At 46.4% G+C, this 22572-nt stretch overlaps 1 protein-coding gene across 1 annotated transcript in view; it reads left to right on the plus strand.

The window, feature by feature from the left end:
- The window catches only part of CSMD3 (CUB and Sushi multiple domains 3), a 1283181-nt gene that overhangs the window by 265880 nt on the left and 994729 nt on the right, over positions 1 to 22572 (plus strand). The window contains 1 exon segment of the mRNA XM_068130918.2: positions 18756 to 18868. Coding sequence (XP_067987019.2) covers positions 18756 to 18868 — 113 coding nt within the window.

The raw sequence follows: 22572 nt of genomic DNA on the forward strand, positions 1-22572 counted from the left end.
CCAAAAATCCTTGGACCTCCCTTACATTTTTAGGGGCGGGCCACTCTTTTACAGATTTTACCTTTCCAGGGTCAGTGGCCACGCCGCTCTCACTGATCACGTGACCCAGGTAAGTCACTTCCCTCCTGAAAATTTCACACTTGCTCGGATTTCATTTCAACCCGGCACCCCTTAATCTCCCAAATACCTCTGACAAATTTTCGACAGCCTGTTCAAATGTGGGAGCGTGGACCAATACATCATCCAAATAGACTAGGCAAGTCTGCCACGGTAAGCCAATTAAAACACGTTCCATCAGACGCTCAAACGTGGCAGGGGCATTGCACAATCCAAAGGGCATGACGACAAACTGCCAGAGACCCTTTCCTGTGGTGAACGCTGTTTTCTCCCTCGCCTCTTTATCCATTTCCACCTGCCAATAACCACTCTTTAAATCCAACGTGGAGAACCATTTTGAGTCTGAAACGGCATTGAGGGTGTCATCAATCCTTGGCAGGGGATACGAGTCCTTGAGTGTCACATGATTGAGCTGGCGGTAGTCCACACAGAACCGAGTGGTCCCATCCTTCTTCTTCACCAGCACAATGGGTGACACCCAAGGACTCACCGAGGGCTCGATAAATCCGGCTCTTTCCATTTTGCTCACCTGTTCCTCTGCCTCCTCTTTCTTAGCGAAAGGGAGCCACCTCGGCGGTTGGCGAACAGGCCGAGCCTCGCCAATACTAATTTGGTGCCTGACGAGACTCGTGCGTCCAACATCCTCGGGGGAGAGAGAAAAAACACCCAAGTTCTTACCAACCAAATTGTGCAACGTCTCTACCTGCTCCGATGTTAGGCCCTCTTCAGAGCGTGTCATCATGTCCCGCACTCCCTCTGACCAATCACATTTCCCCAAATTTTGCCCTCCTTCCGGCTGTACTGGCAAGCATGTGGATCCACGTCCTCCGGTGACCTCTACTACACTACTGCATTTGGCTACGATGGCTCCGCCCCTTATAGTGCGGGGGCTGTCGGACAAGTTGAGCAGCCTGACTGCCAGCATAGGCCCACGGGTGTCTACGAGGGTGCGACCCACCATTAATCCCTCCGTCCCCTGCGAGGACCACGACTCCACTAGCCCCAGCTGGCCAATGGGTTGAGCACCTGCTGCTAACTCTGCCATCACGACTCTCTCGGACCTGGGAGGCACGGTCACAGTGCGCGGCACCTCCAGCCACGTCCCCTGCACCTCCTCGTCATCCCCCAGTCCCATTAACTGCAGCCTCTCGATGCCCAACCACATATGACCACGCCCAAGGTCTAATTGGCAGTCATGTTCCACCCGGAAACTCAGTCCCAACAGACACTGATCGCACACCCCCGCCACCCACACAACCACGCTGACCTCCAGGCCACCCAACTCCATCCTCACCACTCCGCGTCCCAATATTGGTGCCGTTGCCCCCGTAGCCAGTTGAAGGCTGTGTCCTTCTACCCTATCAATTTTGTCCCAGCCTCCAACACTCTGGTCTAGCACACCTGGATTGATAATGGTGTCACTGGCTCCAGTGTCCACCACAGCCTCACAAAATTCTCCCTCAATTTTGCATCTAACCCTTAGATTACCTGTGCCAATTTGTCCGCAATTCACTACTTCCACCAAAGGAGGGCGCTTCTCCACACACTTGCCAGCCGAGCATGGCCCCGTATGCTCGGCTCGTTCTAGTTTCCCGCACACTCTATCGCTATTGGCCCAGGCCGAGGTGGTGGTCCTCTGTCTGGCACCTGTGGACCTACTGGGGGCCCCCTCCTTTCTGGACTGCGAAGCCTGTCAGGAGGTGGGGGCCCATATGGTTGCCGACAATTCCTCTGACTGTGCCCTCTTCTCCCACATCTAAAACAAGTCCCCAAGAACGGACCCCTCTGGTAGCCAGGCGGAGCCCCCCTTTCTCCCGGCCCAGCCCGATAAAAATCAGGCCGTCCCGATGGCCAACCTGGACCAACCTGTCGTGACACGCTCCCTGCAAATTTTCCCCCAGTCAAATTTGTCAGCTGGCGGCTGATTCCCCTTAACATTCGCCCGATGTCATCCTCTGGCTTTTCCTGATCCCGCACCTCGGCCTGCCGTACCGTCACAGGTGCCCTCTCCGATGCGCGGTTCGACCTTCTCAAAAAGGTCAGTCTCGCCATGCATTCCGCTGCCCGGTGCACCGTGGGTGGGTCCTGTAACTCCACCAACGTCCGGACCTCAGGATCAGGGAGAGCCGCCATAAATTTTTCTATCGCCAGCTTGTCCCACGCCTGTGCTGGTAGGTCCCTGTATGCTATCCTCACAGATTGGTATATATCCTGGGCCAGCTCCTGCAACATCTCGTTAGGCTTTTGCCTGCGATGCAGCAGCTGTGCCCTGACCAGGTCGCACCTTGCGCCTGTCCCGTACCTGTTATTCAAGGCCTCACAAATGGCCTTGCTGGTCAATATTCCCTCTGGGACTACGTTTAACACTTCGGCGGCTGACCCCCGCAGTGTCGCCACCAGATTCCCCATGCGCTCCCGCTCTCCCCAACCATTGAGCTGAGACACGCACTCAAATTGTGTCAGGAAAGCCTCGAGGCTCCCTGATCCGTCAAAATGTACGAGGGGGATTGTTTTTCCAGAGACTCTATTCCCCGATTCCTCTCTGTCCAAATCCAGTCCGGGGCCAAAACACCCCCCCCCCCCCCCCAACTGGGTATTCCGTTTCGGAGCCTCTGGTGTCCAAATGTGGCTCGTGGTGAGGGTCTCCTGGGTCACCTTAATCTGGTCCTGAAGATGTTTAACCGACCTACTCACCTCTTCCCTCAGGCTCTCTTGAACCCAACCAACCTCCTCCTTGATGGTATTGTCCCAGATCTCCAGTCGCTCCTGCATAAAATCACTCACCCTTTCATTATCCATTAGTGGCCCCCACAGGCCTTTCTCAATTAACCCTTGCTCCTGCTCTTTTATGCGGGTTTCCAACTCCCTCACCTCCTTGGCCAATTTGCCCCCGTCGGTTGAGCCGTCCCCATTCCTCACTCTGCTGTAGCATTCTGGCATCCACCCGGCCCCGATAGCCTTCCAGGTCCCCATTTGCTTTATCAATTCGACCCTCCAACGCTTCCCCCCTTCGGACAGCCTGGGTCATGCCCTCCTCTATTTTTGACATTAATTCTGTCCGTATCGATTCACTTGCCACCCCTATGGCTTTTTCCATCTCCCCCCCTCTAGTTTCTACTTTATCCTCCAATTCCCCCAGCCTGTCCGTAATTTGGTTTTGCACACTCCCTTCTATGCCATCAATTCGTTCCCCCAGCTGTTGTGCCATTTCCCCAATTTTTCCTTCCAATTTTTCATTCCTCTCTTTCATTTGTTCATTCACTTTTCCCTCCAATCCCTCAATTTTGCTGTCCATCCCTTTGATCTGTTCTTTCAAACCCTCCTCTAATCTACCCATTTGCCCCTCCATGTTTTTTGTTTGGGCATTAATTTTGTTCTCCAATTGCTCGTTCTGAGCATTCATTTCCACTTTCAATCCATTAATTTGGTCACTCATGTCCTTCAGTCCTTCCCTCCATTCCTTCCCCTGCAACTCCATTTTATTTTCCATCCCTTCAATTTGTTCCTCCAATCGATCACTCATTCCCTTCATTCCTTCCCTACATTCCTTCCCCTGGGACTCCATTTTTCTTTCCATTCCTTCAATTTTGTCATTCAATTCCCGACTGGCTCGCTCACTCTGTGCGTTCATGTCTCCCATCTGCTTTCCCAATCGCTCACTGTTCTTTTCCATCCCTTCCATTTTTCGAAGCAATTGACCCAACATCTGGTCGGTTGTCGGGGCCGTTCCTACTGCTCCCGACTCCCCGGTGGGGGAGGGGGATAAGTTGGTGCTCGGGACGGGGGAGGTTCCAAGGCTCACCTCGACATCTAATTCCCCTATTTCCGGCTCACTCCCGACGCTGCCGGAGGCCTCGCTGCGTACCTCCATTTCGTCCATCTCCGACATCCGCCTTCCGGAAGATTGTTTCCCGCGCGCGTATTTCTTTTAATTCCAGTAACACAATTTAAATTTGACGAAGACGCGATATCGCGCTCCGTATGCCCAATTGATTATTAAATTTCTCCGCCTCGACTATAAAAATCTTGCGTTCGAACGTCGGGCGCAATGCACGCCCGACCGTGTCGATGTCTCGCCGCGGACAAAAAAATTTGTCCGACGGGTTCGAATCCTACACTCCTGACACCACTTGTTACGCAACCGCGATTAACACCACAGTTGCGGATGGCCGATTGCGAGGCTTTACACTCCCGAGGCGAAAACTCAATGGCGGATTCCAAATCAACACAAAGTTAAACGCGCGGATTGGCGGACACAGCAAGCTGCGCAGCCTTATCTATTAAAATGAAACACCCAGGAAACTGCGTTCAGATATATACAGAAAATAATATAAGGATTTATTATTGAAAAGTAATAACAGTGAAAAAAAGCACGCGCCGGTAATACTAATAACTCTAATAAGCCTAAAGCTAAATTGGGATCCCACGCACAACAGATACCAAACACGATACGAGGGAGATGAATACGAAAATAACACGTCTTTTAGTTTTATGCAAAGTGTATTCGCGGGTACGGCCTTATCTCGTCCTTGTCGTCTTGGTGGCCGCCGTCCAACACCCGGCTCCTTTCGTCCCGCGGCACGCCTCGCTCCAAGTTCCATGGCCCCGAGCACCACCAGGCCTCGTCGGTTCAACGGCACACCCACACCACGAGCTCCCTTGCTCCAAAGGTCCCACGCAGGGCTGCACAAAGCAAACGACTCCACTTGACTCGACTCTCTGCGGGAGTGCTGGCGCGGGAGTGCTGGCAGCCAACTGCCAAGTGCCAACTCTCAGTGCCAACTCTTCAGTGCCAACTCTCAGTGCCAACTCTGACTGCCGACTGCTGACGAACTGCCGACGAACTGCCATAAAATGGCGTCCGACCGTCGCTAATATCTCTGGTCGATGACGTCACATTGGCGCACTCCTCAGCCAATAAAAAGCCTCCCAACTCGCCGGCTCGCCCAGGTCACGCCCTCTGCGGCATCACTCCACTCTCCCGTCCCCGACCCCCGCGGTCCTTGTGTTATAACACGTGCCAGGCGAGGTTTGTAGGCCTTGGAGGTGTAAACGGTGGCGGCCAATTGTGGCGGTGGTTTTGGCCTGGTTTCCTGTCCGTTTGTTCCGAAGTCATTGTCAGGGAAAGGAATTATTTAATGTTGCGCTAAGGACCTAACTAATGTTTATGTGGTTTGGAGTGCCATAATGGACAAAGGTTTGACTACTAGGTGAAACTCACAGGGGCGTTACCTTTAATCCCTCACTATTTAACACCCGAATCTCCAGGTAGATCCACAATCATACATATTACCCCGACAAACGCCTAAACATCAAGAACTTATTACATGTAGAGTCCCTGTCACGACAGTCGAATACCTACCTATCAGATCTACCTCGCTCTAGATGTTGCTCTACCAAAATTCATAACAATATATAGACAAATGACTGTACCCGAGTTGCCGTTTTGTCATGGTTTAAACCAATCATAATTCAAACAATTATTTTGCACAAATGTATTTGTAATATACGTGATATCACATTTTATAAACAATTGAAGTTGAAAAAAAAAAAATTCCCCAAAAAATTCCCAAACAAAAATGGAAAATTTTTCAAAAAAAAATACCCTTAGGTCTTAGGACATACCGACGGGAGAGATATATGCATTCCAGAAGTTTGGTACGATTTCACAAAAGTTTGAGAAAGTAGTTCAGTGACAACACAGGACAACACAACACAACACAACACAGGACAGGACAGACGCTGCACAGATATATATATAGACTAGCTTGGCTCGGCTCGCTGCGCTCGCCTCACCAAGCGTCGATACTGAGGAACGGGCTTATTTTAACTGAGGCTAATGACTGTACCTGAGTTGCTGTGTTGTCATGATTTTCACCAATCATAATACAAACAATTACTTTGCACAAATGTATTTGTTGTGTTAGTGATATTACATTTTTATAGGCAATTTAGGTTGAAGATTTAGGTTGAATGTTTTTTTTTCAAGAAAGAACCCCTCAGCACCTACATAGGGGATGGGTGGGTGCAGACTGGAAGTTTGGGACATTACACCTCACCACCACATAATTAAAAACACTAATTAAAAACACTTCACCACCACATAATTATAAATACCTCACCACCACGTAATTCAAAACACCTCACCACCACATAATTCAAAACACCGCACCACCACGTAATTCAAAAGACCTCACCACCACGTAATTCAAAATACCTCACCACCAAGTAATTCAAAACACCTCACCACCATAAAACACGTAATAAAAACACCTCACCACCACGCAATTAAAAACACCTCACCACCACGAAATTGAAAAAACCTCACAGCCATAAAACACGTAATAAAAACACCTCACAGCCATAACACACGTAATAAAAACACCTCACCACAACGAAATTAAAAACACCTCACAGCCATAAAACACGTAATAAAAACACCTCACAGCCATCAAGCACGTAATAAAAACACCTCACAGCCATAAAACACGTAATAAAAACACCTCACCACAACGAAATTAAAAACACCTCACAACCATAAAACACGTAATAAAAACACCTCACAGCTATAAAACACGTAATAAAAACACCTCACCGCCACGAAAATAAAAACACCTCACAGCCATAAAACACATAATAAAAACACCTCACAGCCATAAAACACGTAATAAAAACACCTCACAGCCATAAAACACGTAATAAAAACACCTCACCACAACGAAATTAAAAACACCTCACAGCCATAAAACACGTAATAAAAACACCTCACAGCCATAAAACACGTAATAAAAACACCTCACCACAACGAAATTAAAAACACCTCACAACCATAAAACACGTAATAAAAACACCTCACAGCTATAAAACACGTAATAAAAACACCTCACCGCCACGAAAATAAAAACACCTCACAGCCATAAAACACATAATAAAAACACCTCACAGCCATAAAACACGTAATAAAAACACCTCACAGCCATAAAACACGTAATAAAAACACCCCACAGCCATAAAACACGTAATAAAAACACCTCACCACCACGAAATTAAAAACACCTCATAGCCATAAAACATGTAATAAAAACACCTCACAGCCATAAAACACGTAATAAAAACACCTCACAGCCATAAGACACGTAATAAAAACACCTCACCACCACGAAATTAAAACCACCTCACAGCCATAAAACACGTAATAAAAACACCTCACAGCCATAAAACACGTAATAAAAACACCTCACCACCATGAAATTAAAAACACCTCACAGCCATAAAACATGTAATAAAAACACCTCACCACCACAAAATTAAAACCACCTCACAGCCATAAAACACGTAATAAAAACACCTCACAGCCATAAAACACGTAATAAAAACACCTCACCACCACGCAATTAAAAACACCTCACAGCCATAAAACACGTAATAAAAACACCTCACAGCCATAAAACACGTAATAAAAACACCTCACCACCACGCAATTAAAACCACCTCACAGCCATAAAACATGTAATAAAAACACCTCACCACCACAAAATTAAAACCACCTCACAGCCATAAAACACGTAATAAAAACACCTCACAGCCATAAAACACGTAATAAAAACACCTCACCACCACGCAATTAAAAACACCCCACAGCCATAAAACATGTAATAAAAACACCTCACCACCACAAAATTAAAACCACCTCACAGCCATAAAACACGTAATAAAAACACCTCACAGCCATAAAACACGTAATAAAAACACCTCACCACCACGCAATTAAAAACACCTCACAGCCATAAAACACGTAATAAAAACACCTCACCACCACAAAATTAAAAACACCTCACAGCCATAAAACACGTAATAAAAACACCTCACAGCCATAAAACACGTAATAAAAACACCTCACAGCCACAAAATTAAAAACACCTCACCACCACGTCATTTAAAAACACCTCACCACCAAGTAATTCAAAACACCTCACCACCACATAATTCAAAACACCTCATCACCAACTAATTCAAAACACCTCACCACCACCTAATTAAAAACACTTCACCACCACATAATTATAAATACCTCACCACCACGTAATTTAAAACACCTCACCATCATGTGATTTAAAAACACCTCACCACCACATAATTCAAAACCACCACAATGTTATTAAAAACACTTCACAACCACGGATACAAAAGTTTGAGGGAGTCGTTAAGTGACAACACAGACACTGCCCAGATGTGTAGATCTCTATATATAAAGGTGGAGTGTCTGTCTGTGTGTGTATGTGTGTGTCTGTCTGGATGTCCGCTTAAAACTCAAGAACTACACATCGGAGAAAAGTTTTGGACACAGATTCGGAATCAGCATAAAATCCCGGTGGTTTTAGGCTACGTTTTATTTTAATATCAATGGTTTAAAAAAACCGCGCCAGCTGCAATTCCATGGTGTAGTTTGTGGCTGCCTGGATGTTCGGGGTGTATTGCAATGGTTTGTCGGGTTTGGCTGTGGGTCCAGAATAGCTCCAATTTCCTTTTGTGCTTCTACGTTTATTTTGAATCTTCTGTTACAACGCCTTCCTTATCTACCTTATATCCCCCCGACGAGGCCTCTACATAATTTCATGCGGCAGAATTTCGTGCATTTTGAGTGAAAGAAGTGAGACAAAGTTGCAGGAGGAAGAAGAGGCGCGATCACTCTGGAGGCCTTGATCGTGAGTGGAAATGGCGGGAATTGCGTTTGTATCGCAAAGTAAAGGATCTGCATTCATTTCTGAACTTGCATTGGTGGATTGTTACATCTGCATTATTTTTCATAAAAAAACTTTATGTTGAACTTTAAGGCTCCAAGCACGGACAATATACATAGCCCTCATTGAGGTAAAAATAAAAGTAAAAATCCTGCTATCGCTTGCCAAGCTAGCCGTTCCCCTCTCCCCCTCCCCTCGCCTCCTCCCCTTCCCTCCTCTTCTCCCCTCTCCTCCTCCCCCTCCTCCTCTTCTCCCCTCCCCCCTCTTCTCCCCCTCCCCCCTCTTCTCCCCTCACCCCCTCTTCTCCCCTCACCCCTCTTCTCCCCTCCCCCCTCTTCCTCCCCTCCCCCCTCTTCTCCCCTCCCCCCTCTTCTCCCCCCCACTCTTCTCCCCCCCCACTCTTCTCCCCCCCACTCCTTCCCTCCCCCCACCCTCTCCTCCCCTCCCCCCCACCCTCTCCTCCCCTCCCCCCACCCTCTCCTCCCCTCCCCCCCTACCCTCTCCTCCCCTCCCCCCCACCCTCTCCTCCCCTCCCCCACCCTCTCCTCCCCTCCCCCCACCCTCTCCTCCCCTCCCCCCACCCTCTCCTCCCCTCCCCCCCACCCTCTCCTCCCCTCCCCCCCACCCACTCCTCCCCCTCCCCCCCACCCTCTCCTCCCCTCCCCCCCACCCTCTCCTCCCCTCCCCCCACCCACTCCTCCCCTCCCCCCCACCCCCTCCCCCCTCATCTCCCCCCCACTCTTCTCCCCCCCCCCCACCCCACTCCTCCCCTCCCCCACCCTCTCCTCCCTCCCCCCACCCCATCCTCCCCTCCCCCCCCACCCTTCCTCCCCCCTCCCCCACCCTCCCTCCCTCCCCCCCGTTCCCTCCCCTCCCCTCCCCTCCCGTTCCCCTCCCTCCCCTCCCCTCCCTTCCCCTCCCTCCCTTCCTCCTCCCCTCCCTTCCCCCCCCCTCCTCTTCTCCCCTCCCCCCTCTTCTCCCCTCCCCCCTCTTCTCCCCTCCCCCTCTTCTCCCCTCCCCCCTCTTCTCCCCTCCCCCCTCTTCTCCCTCCCCTCTTCTCCCCTCCCCCATCTTCTCCCCCCCCTCTTCTCCCCTCCCCCTCTTCTCCCCTCACCCCCTCTTCTCTCCCCTCCCCCCCTCTCTCCCCTCCCCCCCTCTTCTCCCCTCCCCCCTCTTCTCCCCCCCCCACTCTTCTCCCCCCCCACTCTCTCCCCCTACTCCTCCCCTCCCCCCACCCTCTCCTCCCCTCCCCCCCACCCTCTCCTCCCCTCTCCCCCTCCCCTCGCCTCCTCCCCCTCCCTCCTCTTCTCCCCTCTCCTCCTCCCCTCCCTCCTCTTCTCCCCTCCCCCCTCTTCTCCCCTCCCCCCTCTTCTCCCCTCACCCCCTCTTCTCCCCTCCCCCTCTTCTCCCCTCCCCCCCTCTTCTCCCCTCCCCCCTCTTCTCCCCCCCCACTCTTCTCCCCCCCCACTCTTCTCCCCCCCACTCCTCCCCTCCCCCCACCCTCTCCTCCCTCCCCCCCACCCTCTCCTCCCCTCCCCCCCTACCCTCTCCTCCCCTCCCCCCCACCCTCTCCTCCCCTCCCCCACCCTCTCCTCCCCTCCCCCCCACCCTCTCCTCCCCTCCCCCCCACCCTCTCCTCCCCTCCCCCCCACCCCCTCCCCCCTCTTCTCCCCCCCACTCTTCTCCCCCCCACTCCTCCCCTCCCCCACCCTCTCCTCCCCTCCCCCCCACCCCATCCTCCCCTCCCCCCCACCCTCTCCTCCCCTCCCCCCACCCTCTCCTCCCCTCCCCCCCGTTCCCCTCCCCTCCCCTCCCGTTCCCCTCCCCTCCCCTCCCCTCCCGTTCCCCTCCCCTCCCTTCCTCCTCCCCTCCCTTCCCCCTCCCTCCTCTTCTCCCCTCCCCCCTCTTCTCCCCTCCCCCCTCTTCTCCCCTCCCCCCTCTTCTCCCCTCCCCCCTCTTCTCCCCTCCCCCTCTTCTCCCCTCCCCCCTCTTCTCCCCTCCCCCCTCTTCTCCCCTCTCCCCTCTTCTCCCCTCCCCCATCTTCTCCCCCCCCTCTTCTCCCCCCCCACTCTTCTCCCCCCCACTCTTCTCCCCCCCACTCCTCCCCTCCCCCACCCTCTCCTCCCCTCCCCCCACCCTCTCCTCCCCTCCCCCCCACCCCATCCTCCCCTCCCCCCACCCTCTCCTCCCCTCCCCCCACCCTCTCCTCCCCTCCCCCCCGTTCCCCTCCCCCTCCCCCCTCCCCCTCCCTCCCCCTCCCCCTCCCTCCCCCCTCCCCCTCCCCTCCTCCCCCTCCCCTCCCCCCTCCCCCTCCCCTCCCCCCTCCCCCTCCCCCTACCCCCCTCCCCTCCCTCCTCCCTCCCCCCTCCCCTCCCTCCTCCCCCTCCCCCCTCCCCTCCCTCCTCCCCCTCCCCCTCCCCTCCCCCCTCCCCTCTCCTCCTCCCCCCTCCTCCTCCCCCCTCCCCCCTCCCCCCTCCCCCCCTCCCCTCTCCCCCCTCCCCCCCTCCCCTCCCCCCTCCCCTCTCCTCCTCCCCCCTCCTCCTCCCCCCTCCCCCTCCCCCCTCCCCCCTCCCCCCTCCCCCTCCTCCTCCCCCCTCCCCCTCCTCCTCCCCCCTCCCCCTCCCCCTCCTCCTCCCCCCTCCCCCTCCCCCTCCCTCCTCCTCCCCTCCCTCCTCCTCCCCCTCCACCCTCCTCCTCCCCCTCCCCCCTCCACCCTCCACCCTCCTCCTCCCCCTCCCCCCTCCTCCTCCCCCTCCCCCCTCTTCCTCCCCCTCCCTCCTCTTCTCCCCTCTTCCTCCCCCTCCCCTCGCCTCCTCCCCCTCCCTCCTCTTCTCCCCTCTCCTCCTCCCCCTCCCTCCTCTTCTCCCCCTCCCTCCTCTTCTCCCCTCCCCCCCTCTTCTCCCCTGCCCCCCTCTTCTCCCCTCCCCACCCTCTCCTCCCCCGTTCCCCTCCCCTCCCCATCCTCTTCCCCTCCCTTCCCCCGCCTGGCAATGCCGGGTATTTCCCATGGCCCGCTGTACGTGGGCTGCTCGAGGGTTGGAAAACCAAGCAATCTTTATGTCTTGGCATCAAGTAAGAAAACCAGAAATGTTGCATACCAAGAGGTTTTGAGAAATTGAAAATTGACAAAACGTCATGTAGGAAATGTACTGTGATATTGCTCTAAAATATACATGTTCTTTTCATCATATATTTGTATTATTCTTATTCAACCCGGGCGAAGCCGGGTACCTCAGCTAGTATATAGCTAAATGACTGTACCGAGTTGCCGTTTTGTCATGGTTTAAACCAATCATTATTCAAACAATTATTTTGCACAAATGTATTTGTAATATACGTGATATCACATTTTATAAACAATTGAAGTTGAAAAAAAAAAATTTCCCCAAAATAATTCCAAAAAAAAACAACAAATTGGAACATTTTTCCAAAAAAATACCCTTAGGACATACCGACGGGAGAGATATGTGCATTCCAGAAGTTTGGTACGATTTCACAAAAGTTTGAGAAAGTAGTTCAGTGACAACACAGGACAACACAACACAACACAGGACAGATATATATATATATATATATATATATATATATATATATATATATATATATATATATATATATATATATATATATATATACAGTATATATATATATATATATATATATATATATATATATATATATATATATATATATATATATATATATATATATATATATATATATATATATGTACATATATACATAAGCAGTGTTTCCTATTGGTTCTGTAGTTTTTTTTATTTCCCTGCAAGTAATCAATCACATTGTGTTTAAAAATTTTTTTTATCTCACTCTTGATCCTGTGAGATTTCCTACTTGCTGTTTGCATTCTACGTTTCCTTCCTAATTGTGTACCTCTTTGCTTGAAGCATTAATAATTGCTTTTAAAGTGGTACGTGCTTCCTTTGAAATAACTAATATTGGGATGTAAATTGCTATGTGTTGACTCTGTTGCCAAGGTGAATGTAAGGTGGTACGTGTTTGGTTTAATAATCGTCATGGTTTGTGTTTTTGGGTCTTATTTTCATGGTGCATGTGTTGTGTCTAACGGTTAGGGATACATAAATTAGTACCTATATCCAAAGTGGTACATGTTGTGCCTATTAGTCAATGCATATGTAAATCAGTACCTACTTGGTCTGTAATCATCAAACAAAGTAGTACATGCAAAGTAGGTCTTGTTGCGTCTGATAATCAAGGTGTATGGGCTTTTACGATGGCCTCGACGCACATTCGCCTCTAAGCTGTCGACCCTGGGTTTGAATCCCGACCAAGCTATAATCTCATTCCAGCGTTTCATCGGATGGACGTTAAATGGGCGACCCATCTACCGATGATTAATATCCGACGAAGAGTAGGCGAGCCATCATCGGCACAATGAACAAGGTCCAAATTCCCGCCCAAACCCGCAGAGGGCACCGCATCAATGGCACAGCCATGCCCCCAGCCAATGATGCTACCCTGTAGTGGTGTGCTGCACACGAGCGAAGAAGGAAGAAGAATCAAGGTGTATGCATGCAAAGTGTTAATTATTGTGTCTAAGAGTCAAGGTTTATGTAAACTAATATATGATCCTGATCTATAATTGTCATGGTATGTGTGACGATGCACATGCTGGATGTATAATCGTCAATTATGTATGTAAAGTAGCACTAACTAGGTCGATAATCGCCAATTATGTATGTAAAGTAGCACTAACTAGGTCGATAATAGTCAATGATGTATGTAAAGTAGCACTAACTAGCTCGATAATAGTCAATTATGTATGTAAAGTAGCACTAACTCGGTTGATAATAGTCAATTATGTATGTAAAGTAGCACTAACTAGTTCGATAATAGTCAATTATGTATGCAAAGTAGCACTAACTAGGTCGATAATAGTCAATTATGTATGTAAAGTAGCACTAACTAGGTCGATAATAGTCAATTATGTATGTAAAGTAGCACGAGGTCGATAATAGTCAATTATGTATGTAAAGTAGCACTAACTAGGTCAATAATCGTCAATTATGTATGTAAAGTAGCACGAGGTCGATAATAGTCAATTATGTATGTAAAGTAGCACTATCTAGGTCGATAATCGTCAATTATGTATGTAAAGTAGCACGAGGTCGATAATCGTCAATTATGTATGTAAAGTAGCACTATCTAGGTCGATAATCGTCAATTATGTATGTAAAGTAGCACTAACTAGGTCGATAATAGTCAATTATGTATGTAAAGTAGCACGAGGTCGATAATAGTCAATTATGTATGTAAAGTAGCACTAACTAGGTCGATAATAGTCAATTATGTATGTAAAGTAGCACGAGGTCGATAATAGTCAATTATGTATGTAAAGTAGCACTAACTAGGTCGATAATCGTCAATTGTGTATGTAAAGTAGCACGAACTAGGTCGATAATCGTCAATTGTGTATGTAAAGTAGCATGAACTAGGTCGATAATCGTCAATTATGTATGTAAAGTAGCACTATCTAGGTCGATAATCGTCAATTATGTATGTAAAGTAGCACTAACTAGGTCTATAATCGTCAATTATGTATGTAAAGTAGCACTAACTAGGTCAATAATCATCAATTGTGTATGTAAAGTAGTATTAGTTGGGTCTAAAATCGTCAAGGTGTTTATCACTATTTTTGGCACCTGCTTAATGATTTCCTTCTGCTTTCTGACTGCAGCACCATTTCATTAACTCGTATCCCACTTCTTCTTCTTTTATATGCAGCACATGCCTGCGGGGTAGCGTAATTGGCTAAGGTGTGGGTGTGCTGGTGATACAATGCCCTCTGTAGGTTAGTGCAGGAATTTGGAACTTGTTCATGGTGCCGCTTATAGCTCGCCCACTCCTCATTAAGGGCACCTGGGATTCAAACCCAGGCTACACTGCTCAGAGGCAGGTGTGCGTACCTCTGGGGCATCCTGCCAGCCCAGTATCCCGCAAACCCTTGTTAATTTACATCATTGACTGCCACAACTTTCCATTATGCGTCTATATTTACCATCGTATATATTTGCTTAAATTTAATCCTTATTTGTTCTTCCCATCACACATAGTTTTCCTTGCTGCTTATTAACGATGTATAAACTCCATCTTTTTTCATCGGAACTGAAAGAACTTCACTTGCAATTCCTTGAGAGTTTCTCGCCTCCGTTGCCACGTTCCTGTCCATATCGACACCATCGACACCAAACACCAAACATATCGACACCAAACATCGACACCATCTTCAGTGCAATTAATATAATGAATAAAATTGTGAAAGAGGTGTCTATCTATCACCCATGCATCAAAGTGAGAGATTGGGGTTCAAGCCAGTGCTAAGGCCCAGGTACTTGGTGAAGGGAAAGGTGGATGTTGCATATACAGTACACAGACCCTGGTCCTTAATTAGTATTAATGTTTTATTTCTCACATTTTGGCTAAATCTGTCCATTCCTGTGTGTTGATTTCCATTAATTGTTGATTCTGGTATTTAAGAAGCTTTCACATTATTTTAAGCATCTCAAGTCCATACAGAAAAAATATCTTCACAAGGAATACCTACAATGGTACTCGGTAGAGTGCATTGCTCCACCAGGCTGAACAATTTACGTTTTCTATTCCTCTGTTAGGCCAAATATGCATCCGCACCTGAACCAAAATCGAATCAGCTTGTTCTCATCACCTACCAAACTCATCCAACAAGTTTTGTCATAATCCATCAAAAATTTGAGATATCGTGCTGCATTTCGTTTTTGCCCTATCTCTCAATGGTGAATAATCACTTTTTTTAACTCAACTGGACTATGTCCAGCTCAGTTTTTGTCGACACACAGTGTCCGTCGTCCGTCTGTCGTATGTCTGTCTGTCTGTCTGTGTGTCGTCTGTAAACAATTCGACGTCTACGCTCTAAAAGTCACAAATATTGATGAAATTTGATGAAACTAGTTATGCAGCATCTTTAAGACATAAACTAGTTTGGGATTGCATTTGGGCGTTGCACGCCCAAAAATGGGCGCGGCAGGGCGGCCATATTGAAAAATCAATCATCTATTGAAATAATCAACATATCTTGATTCAGTACCATACATGTATATTGTTTGACCAAGTCTTTCTAAATAAATTCAAGTCTGAAATCTGAGAAAAGTAATTGTAGTTTTACTTTTCATGCCTCACTTAAAACTCAATTTTTTCGAGTTTACTGTTTAAACATGAGATACCTTCAACGTTGCTGTACCTCTTTAGCACATATAAACTATATAGTTTGTGGTTCTATTATGTATATTCTAACCATATTGATATAGACCAGTTGAGTTCAGGTTCCCTGGAACCTCTAGTTTAATTTATAGTATCCGGATCCAGATCCCAATCTTCACCAAAATCTAGTCATTTCGTCCTTCCTCACACCTGGTTCGACTTCGCGCTGTTGAAACCAAAGCTTTCAGAATCATTGGAATCTCCCGCGATGAAGCTAACTGAGGGCCTTTCACTCACTCACCGCAGGCAGGTTGGTGGTATTTCTGTCTTCTCCCGACTCCTCTCCGGCCTTGCCCCCCCCCCCCCCAGCTGTGTCTGGGCTCTGTCCCCCAAATATTCCTACAGGTCGCACAAGATCTGCCTGCAACCCTCTTATGGTTAAACTGCCAAAATCAAGACTCTCTGCTCACCTTCATTTCTCTTTTCTCCCGCCTCTGGAACAAATTCCCTCATTCTCTTTAATCCCACTCCTCCCTCCAGGTCTAAAAAACAGCTGTTTACCAGCATCTCTTATCTTCCCCCATCCAAAACCTTGATCTTTTCTACCCCCGTTAATTCACCCCAGATCCACTTTTTTGAAATTCCGACTTCTTTCCTGGAAGTCCGAGCAGTGCCCATGCGTTTTATGACAGTAACCCTCTGATGGGTAACCACATACACTTATGACAGTATCTGAACTAAGATCAAAATTATGCTCTGTCGGATGGTTCTTCCGAGAGCTTGACAGGCTAAGCGTACGTACATGACGGTGACGTCATTACGTGCGATAATAGGCTGGAGAACTGAAATTGTATATATATATATATGTGTGTGTGTATGATTCTTAATGGATTCTCCAACCTCTTCCAATCAAATAAATAAAATTTTGTTTACCTCAATATTTTAATCAACAACACGTGGGACATGCATTGATTGACTTTCCTCAGGAGTAGAAAAAATCTCCATGATTTCCCTCCCATATAAATACCAACGAGCGGTGCGCTATGCTGTATGGCAAATCACAAAGCAGCGTTTTTAGAATCTCATGCACAGCAGCCAATCAGATGTAATTGTTAACCGACTAATGGTGAGCCATGATGGTAATGTTAATGGCAGTATTGTGGCGATTTTACTCCAATCAGCACTGATCACATGTCAATGCCCAGCCTCTTCTCTCTGTGGCTGAGCCATGAAATTTGTGGAGAGGTTGGGTATGTGGCAAGGACAAAATGATTAGATTTTTGTGAAGATTCGAATCCAGATCCGGATCAGAGAATTTTTTTAGTGATTATTCACCATTGAGATATCAGGCAAAAAAAACAAACATATATATCAGGATATATCAAAAAGTTGTGGACAGATTCGGACAAAACTTGGTGGACAGGTTAGGTGTGTGACAAGGTAGAATTCGTCAATTTTGATGAATATTCAAATCCGAATCAGGATAAGTGAATTTTTAAAGTAATTCTTCACCAATGAGTGATAAGGCAAAAACCGATTTATAGCATGATATTGAAGGAGCTGCGCTCCAACGCGAGTCGAAAGAATTGACGCGACCAAAGACGGAATTCGTCCGAGTTGCTTTATTGAAACAAAACAGCTCAGGTATTCTGACCAAAGCCCGTTTATCGGGCAGCAATATATATACACATTTATGTCGGGAAGTTTGCCCGGCAAAAGCTATACCGGGCATGCCCAGGTGTCAAGGGCGAGCCTTGGAAAGGCGAGTCTGGACCTGCCCGGGCGTGTTTGGCTGCGGCCTGGCAAGTCGAGGCTGGGCATGCCCGGGCGCTCTGGACGAGCACTGGAAAGGCGAGAGCGGGCATGCCCGGACGCTCTGGGCGAGCCCTGGAAAGGCGATAGCGGGCATGCCCGGACGCTCTGGGCGAGCCCTGGAAAGGCGATAGCGGGCATGCCCGGATGCTCTGGGCGAGCCCTGGAAAGACGAGAGCGGGCATGCCCGGGAAAGACGAGACCGGGCGTGCCCGGGAGGTTCGGGCGTGCCAGGGAACAGTGAGTCCGGGCATGCCCGGGAGAGGCGCGTCTGGCCGTGTTCTGGCCGGTGCAAGGCGATTGTGTGCATCCAGCGGTAACCGCTACAATATCTCAAAAAGTTCTTGGCAGATTCAAATGAAACTTGATGGAAAGATTTGGTAAGTGAGAGGAACAAGCCAATTCGATTTTTGGTTTAGGTCCGAATCCAGATTTTACCTATTAGTGGGATACAAAATGTAAACTGTTCAGCTTGATGAAGGGAGGTATGCTGTCTACCGAGTGCCGAGAGAGAGAGAGAGAGAGAGAGAGAGAGAGAGAGAGAGAGAGAGAGAAAGAGAAAGAGAAAGAGAAAGAGAAAGAGAAAGTGAAAGAGGATTTTAGATGGAGAATAATCATAAAGGGGTTCAAATCTTTCTGCACAAACACAACGCATTTCCCTTTCCACTGATAGACGAGAGAGGTAATTTATATAGATAAAATACTACAGATATAACTGCACTAGGGATCCCTTCTATGTTGGCATTTCTCCCCGAGGCCTCCGCAAACCGTAACAATTCGACATGACCAGTGGCACTCTTGTCTTTGGTGTCTTGATTTGGGATGCTGACATGTACTTACCCTTTTTTTTTTCATTTGGTGTTGCAGGTACACTGGATTCCAGATCCCCTCCCAGCTCACAAGCACGGGGCCCATTTTGTCGATTGTGTTGCACAGTGACTTTGCAGTCAGTGCCCAGGGCTTTAAGCTGAAGTTTCAAGGTATGTGGAGCCAAACAATCACCAATGAAATGCCTGCTTTATACCACTGTCTCCGATTGTCATTATAATGCGGACTACATGCTATACTTACCTGCCAAAAATTAGAATGTACCTACTACTGGGTTGAACCAGCTCACCTGCTCATGATCTGCTGGATATGCTATGATGTTTTCAAGAGTTCAATATTTCCTTCATTTCCGTTGCATTTAGCACCTCCGTTGGATCCATTACAGGTCTACTGTCGTTGGTCTGTTATACCCAGGGTTCTTCCTTTATTATTCCTTCCCCTCCCCTTCCCCCCCATTTCATTTTTTTTCCTTTAGTCTTCGTGAAAGACTCTTTACAAGACGCCCTTATTAGCCTATACACCTCAAATTATATTTTAGGTACATTGTTTACATACAAGTATATATAGGGTAATTCTAAAGAGTAATTATAAAGTGTAATTGTAATGGGATCTAAAGGGTAATTCTAAAGGTTAATTCTAAAGGGTTGTAAAGGGTAAATCTAAAGGGTAATTCTAAAGGGTTGTAAAGGCTAAATGTAAAGGGTAATTCTAAAGGGTTGTAAAGGGTAATTCTAAAGCATAATTCGAAAGCATAATTCTAAAGGGTAATTCTAAAGGGTTGTAAAGGGTAAATCTAAAGGGTAATTCTAAAGGGTTGTAAAGGGTAATTCTAAAGCATAATTAGAAAGCATAATTCTTAAGGGTAATTCTAAAGGGTTATAAAGGGTAAATCTAAAGGGTAATTATAAAGGGTAAATCTAAAGGGTAATTCTAAAGGGTTGTAAAGGGTAATTCTAAAGGGTTGTAAAGGGTAATTCTAAAGGGTTATAAAGTGTAAATCTAAAGGGTAATTCAAAAGGGTAAATCTAAAGGGTAATTCTAAAGGGTTGTAAAGGCTAAATGTAAAGGGTAATTCTAAAGGGTTGTAAAGGGTAATTCTAAAGCATAATTCGAAAGCATAATTCTAAAGGGCAATTCTAAAGGGTTGTAAAGGGTAAATCTAAAGGGTAATTCTAAAGGGTTGTAAAGGGTAATTCTAAAGCATAATTAGAAAGCATAATTCTTAAGGGTAAGTCTAAAGGGTTATAAAGGGTAAATCTAAAGGGTAATTATAAAGGGTAAATCTAAAGGGTAATTTTAAGGGTTGTAAAGGGTAATTCTAAAGGGTTGTAAAGGGTAATTCTAAAGGGTTATAAAGTGTAAATCTAAAGGGTAATTCAAAAGGGTAAATTTAAACGGTAATTCTAAAGGGTTGTAAAGGCTAAATGTAAAGGGTAATTCTAAAGGGTTGTAAAGGCTAAATGTAAAGGGTGATTCTAAAGGGTTGTAAAGGGTAATTCTAAAGCATAATTCGAAAGCATAATTCTAAAGGGTAATTCTAAAGGGTTGTAAAGAGTAAATCTAAAGGATAATTCTAAAGGGTTGTAAAGGGTAATTCTAAAGCATAATTAGAAAGCATAATTCTTCAGGGTAATTCTAAAGCGTTATAAAGGGTAAATCTAAAGGGTAATTCTAAAGGGTTGTAAAGGGTAATTCTAAAGGGTTGTAAAGGGTAATTGTAAAGGGTTATAAAGTGTAAATCTAAAGGGTAATTCAAAAGGGTAAATCTAAAGGGTAATTCTAAAGGGTAAATCTAAAGGGTAATTCTAAAGGGTAATTCTAAAGGGTTGTAAAGGGTAATTCTAAAGGGTTGTAAAGTGTAAATCTAAAGGGTAATTCAAAAGGGTAAATCTAAAGGGTAATTCAAAATGGTAAATCTAAAGGGTAATTCTAAATGGTTGTAAAGGGTAATTCTAAAGGGTTGTAAAGGGTAATTCTAAAGGGTTGTAAAGTGTAAATCTAAAGGGTAATTCAAAAGGGTAAATCTAAAGGGTAATTCAAAAGGGTAAATCCAAAGGGTAATTCAAAAAGGTAAATCTAAAGGGTAATTCAAAAGGGTAAATCTAAAGGGTAATTCAAAAAGGTAAATCTAAAGGGTAATTCAAAAGGGTAAATCTAAAGGGTAAATCTAAAGGGTAATTCAAAAGGGTAAATCTAAAGGGTAATTCTAAATGGTTGTAAAGGGTAATTCTAAAGGGTTGTAAATGGTAATTCTAAAGGGTTATAAAGTGTATATCTAAAGGGTAATTCAAAAGGGTAAATCTAAAGGGTAATTCCAAATGTTGTAAAGGGTAATTCTAAAGGGTTGTAAAGGGTAATTCTAAGGGGTTTCAAAGGGTAATTCTAAAGAGTTGTGAATAGCAATTCTCAAGGGTTCGAAAGGGTAATTTAAAGGGGTTCTCAAGAGAAATTCTAAAGGATTTCATTCGTTTCTAGGCTTTGCCTATTTCATATTTAAAATGCCAAACTGAACCACTTCCTTCGGACACGGGTGCGATTTCTTTCCTTCTGCCATGGCCCCCGCACAGTCACACTGCATTGAGCCACAGATCCTTGTGCTAGGCCACGTTGGAAGTAAGCCTCTGCATTTTCTCTTTGATGCCCCTACCTGGTGATGGAGATAGCATGTGACGAATCATAATGCAAACATCTTCCAAATTAAAACAAGACATTTTATTTTTTTGGATGCTATTTTTGGACTTCATGACCTATTGAACCACAAGGTTATGTTTAATGCTTAGCTCATGCTCAGTTTAATGGCTTATGTTTGGAGAACAAGATATGTTGTAGTATTTACTTCCCTTTATGTATTGTTTTTCTTTAGTCATTGCTATCCCCGTGCTTTTTGAATAATCCATCTGTCTGTCTGTAATACCGTCCTTCCGCCCATATATCACACTATCTCTCCTCAGTATGGTTGTGTAAAAATTCACCAAACCTGGTAATTATGATCACCGCATGGCAAGAAGATGTGCGAGCAGTATTATATTTGGCCTGTCTTGTTTTATGCCAAGATATTTTTTGCAGGAAATAAAACAATGGACCTGGGGCCCTGGGGTGGGGTAAAAATGTCAAATAATACCAAGAAATACATTTTGTTCACAATTGCAAACATTTTGAATGAAACTTTGTATGTGCAATCAGCATTGGAGGACGCATGAAACATGTAATTATTTTATGGGTTTGATCCCTCGTTCATGTCCCGGGGGTGGGGATCGGGGTTACAGGGGTCAAAATAGAAGGGTTTTTTTTAACTCAAAATTTGATATTGGGTCATCCATGGTGGAACTTTTTGCCATCTTTCAATTTTGCTTTGGGTGGGAAGAGTTGGGATTTTCAATGGCGTGCCATCGACTTCGCTCCAGTTTCATTTATTTCTTATTTCACCATGAAATATGTTGACTTTCTGCGAAGACACAGACCCAATACCATGGTCATTGTTGTATTTCCAGAAAATTATATTTCCTGTTTCAGTATTAATTATATAAATCCTCATTTCATGAAGCAATTACAGTTATTCTTGCTGACAGCAGTAAAGTGTTGATGGGACGGTACATAGATGAATATTGAAACAGCTGCTATCTGCTCAAATAGCTTGTAGGGAATCTGCCTGTTCTGGGCAATTGTCTTTCTTTCACTATGCAGGATGTATTCCTGTAGTGATGAGCTAAAGGGTGGTCTGGACATATTTCTGTGCCATCAACATTCAGGCTGGAGGAATGAGCAGCACTCTGAAGGCATGTCCTGCCAGCAGGATGGCTCGGTAGACTTCTGCTTTGAAATGCTCATGCTGTGTTTTTAATCCAGCTTGTGAGTC

The sequence above is a fragment of the Myxine glutinosa genome, chromosome 11 (genome assembly GCF_964187855.1).
Source record: "Myxine glutinosa chromosome 11, kmMyxGlut1.1, whole genome shotgun sequence".
NCBI lineage: Eukaryota > Metazoa > Chordata > Myxini > Myxiniformes > Myxinidae > Myxine > Myxine glutinosa.